The sequence below is a fragment of the Zophobas morio genome, unplaced genomic scaffold (genome assembly GCF_036711695.1).
Source record: "Zophobas morio isolate AGI-343-1 ecotype UQ-CSIRO unplaced genomic scaffold, CSIRO_AGI_Zmor_V1 ptg000021l, whole genome shotgun sequence".
Lineage (NCBI taxonomy): Eukaryota > Metazoa > Arthropoda > Insecta > Coleoptera > Tenebrionidae > Zophobas > Zophobas morio.
In genome coordinates this window covers 12,107,155-12,116,040 of record NW_026972126.1, presented here as the reverse complement: position 1 = coordinate 12,116,040, position 8,886 = coordinate 12,107,155, and the positions used below count along the sequence as shown (strand labels likewise).

The following is an 8,886-nucleotide window of genomic DNA, read 5'->3' as shown; positions in this document are numbered from 1 at the left end:
AAAATTTTAAAGATTCCAAAGACTCTAAACACAACAATAATCCTAAGAATCTAAAAATCGTAAAAATCTGAAGAATGCTTCGTTTAATTTTTATAAATCCTGCAAGAATTAGGGGTCTTGAATACCCTGATTATTATCTTATACAACTCAGAGATTCTAAAGATTCCAGAGGTTCCAAAAATTTCAAAGATTTAAAGACTAATTTTAGAAAATCTTGAAATATCTAGAAAGTGTGAAAAATTTGGAAGGCCTAGGAATTTTGAAAAAAAAAAGTCTATTAATACTAAATTGATATATGTGCCCTTGCTAAAATGCTAATGACGTTATAAAAAAAAAATAATTCTGTTCAAGCTATCGAAGAAATGAGGCCGGAAGTGATTTCTGTGCCCCGAAATTTACAAGAAAAAGTATTTAGTTAAATTTAGAAAATCGTCGAAAATGGATCGAAATTTGCTAGTACTTGCCAAATAACCTACCACTTAAGAAAATAAAAGACCAGGCTAGTTGCCAAAATAAGATTCATTTTAGCAAATGACCTACTTTTCTAAGAAAAGGTACTAAGTTTCTTAGAAGAGTGGGTCATCTGCCAAAATCAGTCTTATTTTAACAAATACTACTCAGTTTTTTGATCTGTCTTTCGATTTTTGATTTCTCTGGGCAACTGAAAAAAACTTTCGATTTTTTAATTTTACAATTTTGACAGTTTTCCGATTTCTTAGTTATTTGATTTTTAAAAATATCGAGAAAATAATGTTTATTTTTTTTAATTTTCGATTTTTGATTTTTTCCCGGAGTTTTTGAAAGGGCGTAAAAAGTATTTTGACCAGCGATTGCCATGTTTACCGTAACTTTAAAACATCTGAAAATTTTTGGATTTTTCGATTTTTCAAAATTTCGGTTGGAATAAATTTGTTCTTTTAGTTAAAAAATCGAAAAATGCCAAATCGTGAAAAGGAAAAATTTTAACTTGAGAACTTGAAAAATTAAAAATCAAAAAATTCCAAAATTGTTGAAAAATCAAAAGACTGGAATTAAAAACTGCAAAATTATCAAACAAATTATATTATCAAATGAAATATTCAAAAGTTGAAAAATCTAAAAACTAAAGAAAATGAAAACTGGAATTTCGAATTCGATTTTATAAGATTTGTTTTTTTTTTCAATTTTTCGATGTTTCAGTTTTTGATTTCCCGATTATAGGACAGTTGTACAATTTTCTAATTTATCCGATTTTTCAATTTGTCATTTTTTGATTTTAATTTTTTCTCTTTTTAGCAAGTACTAACCCCACCCACCCAGCCTTTATTTGTCATCTGCCAAAATCATTTTATCTTGGCAAGTACTGCCCCCCCACTTATTTTCTTAGAGAATATGTCCTTTGCCAAAATCAGTCTCATCTTGACAAGTACTAGCCCCGCTCACCCACCCTTTATTTTCTTAGAAGTGTGGGTTTTATGCCAAAATCAGTCTTATCTTGACAAGTGCTAGCCCCGCCACCCACCCTTATTTTCTTAGAGAATATGTTATTTGCAAAAATCAGTCTCACACTTGCCAAGATAAGACTGATTTTGGCAGATAACCTATTTTCTTAGAAGACTAGGTCACTCTTCTAAGAAAATAAAGGGTGGGTGGGCGGGGCTAGTACCTTTTGTTAGAAGAATAGTTAAGAAAATAAAGGGTGGGTGGGCGGGGCTAGTACCTTTTGTTAGAAGAATAGTTTATTTGTCAAAATGAGTCTTATTTTGGCAAATACTAGTCCAGCCCCCGCCTTTTATTTTCTAAGAGGGTAGGTTATTTGGCAAGTGCTAGCCCCACCCACCCGTCCTTTTCTTAGAGAGTAGATCACTTGCCAAAATCAGTCTTATCGTAGCGAGTACTACTAAATTTTCCAGTTTTTTCGATTTTTCAACTTTCGAATTTTTCAATTTCTCACTGTTTAAATTTTCAGTTTTTTGATCTGTTTTTCGATTTTTGATTTTTCTGGGCAACTGAAAAAAACTTTCGATTTTTTAATTTTACAATTTTGGCAGTTTTTCGATTTCTTAGCTATTTGATTTTTAAAAATATCGAGAAAATAATGTTCATTTTTTTAAATTTTCGATTTTTGATTTTTTGTCACAGAGTTTTTGGAAGGGCGTAAAAAGTAATTTTGATCAGCGATTGCCATGTTTACCGTAACTTTAAAACATCTGAAAATTTTGTTTCTAATTTTGAATTTTTCGATTTTTCAAAATTTCGGTTGGAATAAATTTGTTCTTTTAGTTGAAAAATCGAAAAATGCCAAATCGTGAAGAGGGAAAATTTTAACTTAAGAACTTGAAAAATTAAAAATCAAAAAATTCCAAAATTGTAAAGCTAAAATTTAAAAAATCAAAAGATTGGAATTAAAAACTGCAAAATTATCAAACAAATTATCAAATGAAATAGTCAAAAGTTGAAAAATCTAAAAACTAAAGAAAATGAAAACTGGAATTTCGACTTCGATTTTATAAGATTTGTTTTTTTTTCAATTTTTCGATGTTTCAGTTTTTGATTTTCCGATTATAGGACAGTTGTACAATTTTCTAATTTATCCGATTTTTCAATTTGTCATTTTTTGATTTTTTTTTCCATTTTTAGCAAGTACTAACCCCACCCACCCACCCTTTATTTTCTTAGAAGTGTGGGTTTTCTGTCAAAATCAGTCTTATCCTGACAAGTGCTAGCCCCGCCCACCCACCCTTATTTTCTTAGAGAATTTGTCATTTGCAAAAATCAGTCTCATACTTGCCAAGATAAGACTGATTTTGGAAGATGACCTACTCTTCCAAGAAAATAAAGGGTGGGTGGGCGGGGCTAGTACCTTTTGTTAGAACAGTAGATCATTTGTCAAAATGAGTCTTCTTTTGGCAAATACTAGCCTGGCCCACCCACCTTTTATTTTCTTAGAGGGTAGGTTATTTGGCAAGTACTAGCAAATTTCGACCCATTTTCAACAATTTAATTCGGATTATCGAGGTTATACTGTAAAGCCACATGTATACTGAAGCTATGTTTTTATCTTTTTTTATGATCAAACAGTACTGATGCATTGTTTTTTTGTTTGTAACAAAAACAAAGGTGTTTATTTACGCCACTAGTGAACTGAAGTTGCAAATTATCGCATTTAAATTATTTTTGAAATTATACAGTTTCTTAAAAATCCGAAATTTAAAAAAATGTTAAAATATTTAGAGTACGTTCTTCCGCACAAATGATTAAAATCTAAGTTCCAAATACAAATTACCGTAGTAAACGTAATTATGGCTGATATGTTTGCAATAATTGTAGTTGATAACCTTTATTGATTTGATGTACTCATACGTAAATGGTACCCATCACACTGCATTTTATAACAAAGTTTCAAACCTGTTTTTCAATTTTTGGATTTTTCGATTTTTCGAAATTTCAGTTCGAATAAATTTGTTCTTTTAGTTAAAAAATCGAAAAATGCCAAATCGTGAAAAGGAAAAATTTTAAAATTCCAAAATTGTAAAGTTAAAACTTGAAAAATCCGATTTCTTATTTATCCAATTTTTCAATTTGTCATTTTTTTATTTTTACCATGGACTAGCCCCACCCACCCAGCCTTTATTTTCTTAGAAGAATAAGTCATCTGCCAAAATCAAGTCTTATCTTGGCAAGTACTAGCCCCCTGCCCACCTTTCCTTATTTTCTTAGAGGATGTCATTTGCCAAAATCTGTCTCATCTTGACAAGTACTAGCCCCGCCCACCCACCCTTTGTTTTCTTAGAATAGTGAATCATCTGCGAAAATCAGTCTTACCTTGACAAGTACTAGCCCCGCCCACCCACCCTTATTTTCTTAGAGCATATATCATTTGCAAAAATCAGTCTCATACTTGCCAAGAGAAGATTGATTTTGGCAGATGACTTACTTTTCTAAGAAAATAAAGGGTGGGTGGGCGAGGCAAGTACTTTTTCTTAGAAGAGTAGGTCATTTGTCAAAATAAGTCTTATTTTTTTGGCAAATACTAGCCTGGCCCACCCGCCTTTTATTTTCTTAGAGGGTAGGTCATCTGCCAAAATCAATCTTATCTTGGCAAGTATGAGACTGATTTTTGCAAATGACATATTCTCTAAGAAAATAAGGGAGGGTGAGCGGGGCTAGTATTTGTCAAGATAAAACTGATTTTGGCAGATGACCCACTCTTCTAACAGAATAAAGGGTGGGTGGGCGGGGCTAGTACTTGTCAAGATGAGACTGATTTTGGCAAATGACATATTCCGTAAGAAAATAAGGGAGGGTGGGCGGGGGGCTAGTACTTGCCAAGATAAGACTTATTTTGGCAGATGACTTATTCTTCTAAGAAAAATTTCATATCCTAAAGTGCTGATTCCAAAAATATAGCATGTTTATGGTAACGGAGCAATATTTTCGGAAAATTCGGTGTGAAATTCGAGTTTTTTGAAATTTTTGAAAATTGCGATATTTCAGTGGACGATTCTGGAAAATCGGTTTAATTAAGTTATCGAAGATATGAAGCCAGAAGTGACTTCTGCGACCCAAAATCTACATGGTAGTATTTAGTTAAATTTCGAAAATCGCCAGGAATGGGTCAAAATTTGCATAAAAGAGGTAATAAGAATACATAATGGGAGATTTCATTTTTGAAAAAGTCATCTAAAAATTCTGATTAAATTCAAGGATATAGATCCCGTCGTGTTGATTCCAAAAATATAGCTTGGTTATGATCACGGAGTAATATTTTTTCGAAGGTATCTATTATCCATTGGTTAAAAATACTTTGTTTCTGTTTAATATTTCTTCAAATTTGTTTTTAGCAGTGTATGAAGTTGTTATTCAATTCCCTTTCAGCTTTTTGGGAAATTCGCTGATCCCAGCAAAAAAAAAAATGAATGGTATTCGACACCACTGTCCCCCTGTTAAAAGCCCGCCACTCACGTTCCAACGCCGTTGTACGATTGTATTGGATACAACTGCTGTACAATTCTGTTGAAAAGCAGACACGTTACGACTTTGCAGTTAAAAATTTTTCCATCGTGGTGAAAACATATCCGACGGAAATGAACTTTTAGCTGCTCTCGCCGTTTGTATAACAGAAAATAACAGGACACGTTATAAGAAACGGAGATGGTGGTGTAAAAACTGGCTATTGAACAGTACATATTCGCACACTAATTTATTGGACGAACTACGGTCGTACCCACAAGATTGGAGAACCTATTTTCGAAAGAAGCAGGATACAATTATGCGTGATGCAATTACTCCAGCCCTAAGTAAGGAATATTTGAATGCAAGAAAGTAAAAACAATACACACAAAAACATTTATTCGAGAAGTGTCTGAATAAAAAAAAAACTATATAGTAATTGTTATTAGTACAGTCTAAAATAAGTATATATGTTATTTATTAGAGCTTGTTTCGCACATATCATGTGCAGTCATTATTGGATTTCCATCTACCAACCCCCAGTTTCTGTTTAAGTTATTCAATTCGGCCTCAAACAAAACGTCATTAATTAATTTCTCGGCGATAATTCTTTGCGAGGGTGCGAGAGTCCTTAATTTCATACCGATATGTTCTCCAAGTACAGTAAATCTGTCACGTTCATAGTTTGTTGACTGGCTTGATTTTTCGTCAATTGTGTTTAAAAGCACTTCCTGGGGATCAATCACCCTTCCTCTTTTTCTTCCCTGAGATGAAGTTCTAATTGTAGTACTGGAACTGGCAGTTAAGACGGAACTAGTCTCAGACAATTGTGTTAAGTCTGTATTGTCACCCAATGGTGAAGATACGGACTCAGTAGATTCGTCTTCACAATCGGGTACCTAAAAAAATTACAATTATCGCTAAGTCGCGCAAGAAGGATAGTGGAGAATGCCTTCGGAATTTCATCTGAAGTATTTATGGTACTCAGAAAGCCAATGTTATAAAAGCCTAAAGCCACAATTTTTTTTTCTCAGAAATAGTCACAGTTCTAGAAATATTTATACCCCACACGGAATTTTTGTCGAAGAAGATGATGAAGGCAATGTTATTCTTGGTAGTTGGAGAAAAGAAAATGATTCTGAAACATCGTTTCTTTCTATCAGAAATATACCACGCAAGCATCTACCGCCGCGAAAGAAATTCGTAATGATTTTGTCCAGTATTTCGTGAATAATAGGATATAGGTAGTATAATTAAATATTATTATTGAAGATGTTTGTGTTCAGTGTTGGGCAGTATCTAGATACTTGTATCTAAATAAAGTATCTAGATACATTGTTGGGTATCTAGTATCTGTATCTAGATAAAATCGAATTTAAACACAAAATATCTGTATCTAGATACAAAATTAATGGTGCAGATACAGATACATTTTTTATTTCACTTTTTTTTCAGTAGTTATTAGTTGAGTTATACTAGTAGAAATTTTTGATACTTCATGTTGGTGATTTTGGTCACATAAACAAAAATAGAGGTAACAGGTCCACTAATAGTGTTCTGTCACGGAAATTTTCATATTTTAAATACCATCATTTCCTACATTGTAGCCTTCAGTACTTATACATCTTTAAATATAATCCTGAGGGGTAATAAATCTAAGCCATGGTAAGATGGTATTTTAAAAACCATAAACCACAATTCACTATTCACTCCGTTTAACGCTTATCGGGGCAATGCATTTTATCTGTGTACCTGAGGAATCCGGGTCCGGTAGGCCCGCTGGTTGTATTTGTGTTATTAAATAAGAGTAATTTTAATAGTAAAAATATTTGTTTAAAGTATGTTATTATTTTTAGAAAATAATAATTGCGTGTTACATAATGATTAATTTTTTCAGTTAGCACAAATTAGTTCTGTAATCGACTAATCGAATGTTCAATACATACATTTCTCTCGCATAAATCGCATATCTGTTACTGTTTTATACCTTTATTTCTCAGACAAATGTAGCATCTTTTCCTGTTGCCACATGTGTCATTTCTTCACTTTTTTATTGTTGGACCTAACGCGAGGTGGGCTTGGCAGGTCCGTTTTGCCCTAGAATGTGCCGATTATGTTTAAGTGTAAATCTTGAGCAATAAAATTAATATTTTTACAACCCTTGGTAGAATAATTTATCGTGATATATTCTCAGAAATCGTGAAACGAGAATAAAATAAAATGAGTTTCAACAAAAACTGAAAATTTAAAGTTGCACTCTGGTGATTCCGGCCTGCCAGGCAGCCTTTGATCCTATAAGGGGTTTAAATATCTTTCTAAGAAATTGTACTTATTTTGCCTTAAACGGAACCAGCTATTCTTCCTAAAATGTATATATAGTGAACCAAGACCTATAAGGTTATATGGCCATTATAAAAGTAGTTGACCGCAAATAAATACCCCCTTTGTGTGGTTCGCACTAAGCTTACCGGTTGGCAATAAATCATCTTCTAAACATTTCTTGCTCATATTTAACAGGGCCGGCTTTCAAAGCGAGTGGTTATTTCGGAACCCTCAGCGGCTGCAGGTAGTAAAGAAATAGTGGAGTGGTGGATTTTCATATTTAGTGAAAGCCGCCCCTGAACGAAACCACAAGAGCCGGTCGAGCTGCAGTGGACACGGTATTTACGACCCTAAAACCTTTTCTATTGTAAACAACTTAACTTCGACACAATGGGATGATTTTATGATGGCCATATAACCTTATAACTCTTGGTTCACTATACCTGCTGCACCGGGATAGACGATTACCGGACATGGTCATAAAAACATCGTAAGCCGATATTGAAGAATAATAATTTATGACAGGTTGCCGACAACAGACCGTCAGCACAGAATAATGATTTCCTTTATTCTTTTGAAATATTAATTTTAATGCTGGAGATAATTATTAGATATACCCAAACACAATTTGGACACTGTAGTATGGAAATAAAAACAAAAAAAATATTCTTTTTAAGCGTACGTAATAAATATTGCACAATTTGCGACACATCAAACAGCGAAGCGATGGCCTATTTGCAGGAAAAAATAAAAGATTTTTCAGTCTTGAATAACTATGCTACAGTAAAATGTTTATTTTTGAAATTTAATACCACAATCCCTTCTTCTGCACCTGTGGAACGGGTGTTTAGTAGCGGAAACCAAATTCTGACACCAAGAAGAAATAATTTAGGTGACAATACGTTCGAAATGTTGTTAATTTTAAAAAATTCATTAAACAATACATAAAAAAATACATAAACATGTTTTCAGTTATTTTATTCGCCAAACCTTCAAAAAGTGTCTGTTTTCTTGTATCTGTATCTAGATACTTTTAAAAGTATCTGTCCCCAACACTGTTTGTGTTCATATGGATATACATACCTCTATGGAATCGCCTGTCATTCTTGGTTCATCCCTGTCCAATAGAAAAGCCAAACGTGAGAATGCAAACCATTTAGACACATATACTTTATGTCTGCCTGTAAAAAATAATAATAATTACTGTATACCTATCCCAGTAGTTCTTATTTTCATTGAGTGATCTATTTGTAAAAGAAAAGTCGCTACCTTTGCCAGCCCCCACAGATTTCTTCCCTTTGCCCTTTTCTCTTCTGAAACTAGACAGTATGCTGTCCATCTTCCTCTTTGCTTCTCCTTCAAAACATCCCATTATTTCGTCAATACTTGTCCAGGCATCATTTTTTTTGGTTTTGTTGTAATATAAACCATGTTTAGGATTCCATAATACGGGATATTTCTCATACTGATCGATTAATTCTAAACATTTATCTCTATCCCACTCCGTTAATTCACTCATTTTTACTGCAAACGGTCCAAACGCACGAATACACCGAATTGACGGTACTGAGTGCGCACTAACGAACAAATGCGCGCCTTTGATCTGACCTCATTTACCGACTGCTGATGGAA

General features: G+C 33.4%; 1 protein-coding gene across 1 annotated transcript; it reads right to left on the bottom strand.

Annotated features, from left to right (window-relative positions):
* Positions 1–5,353: 5,353 nt before the first annotated feature.
* LOC135132768 (uncharacterized) lies at positions 5,354–8,886 on the bottom strand. Its single transcript, XM_064060964.1, has 3 exons — positions 8,524–8,886; positions 8,338–8,435; positions 5,354–5,831 (listed from the first exon to the last, which is right to left on the bottom strand). The coding sequence occupies exons 1-3, from the start codon at positions 8,771–8,773 to the stop codon at positions 5,406–5,408; spliced, it is 774 nt and encodes a 257-aa protein (XP_063917034.1). The 5' UTR covers positions 8,774–8,886; the 3' UTR covers positions 5,354–5,405.

What these genes read in the sequence shown, in the direction of transcription:
- LOC135132768 (XM_064060964.1), bottom strand. Translation starts at nt 8,773, where the DNA reads ATGAGTGAATTAACGGAGTGGGATAGAGATAAATGTTTAGAATTAATC. An exon ending in ATCTGTGGGGGCTGGCAAAG is followed by an intron (nt 8,436 to 8,523) that starts GTAGCGACTTTT and finishes TATTTTTTACAG; the next exon opens with GCAGACATAAAGTATATGTG. An exon ending in TGACAGGCGATTCCATAGAG is followed by an intron (nt 5,832 to 8,337) that starts GTATGTATATCC and finishes TAATTTTTTTAG; the next exon opens with GTACCCGATTGTGAAGACGA.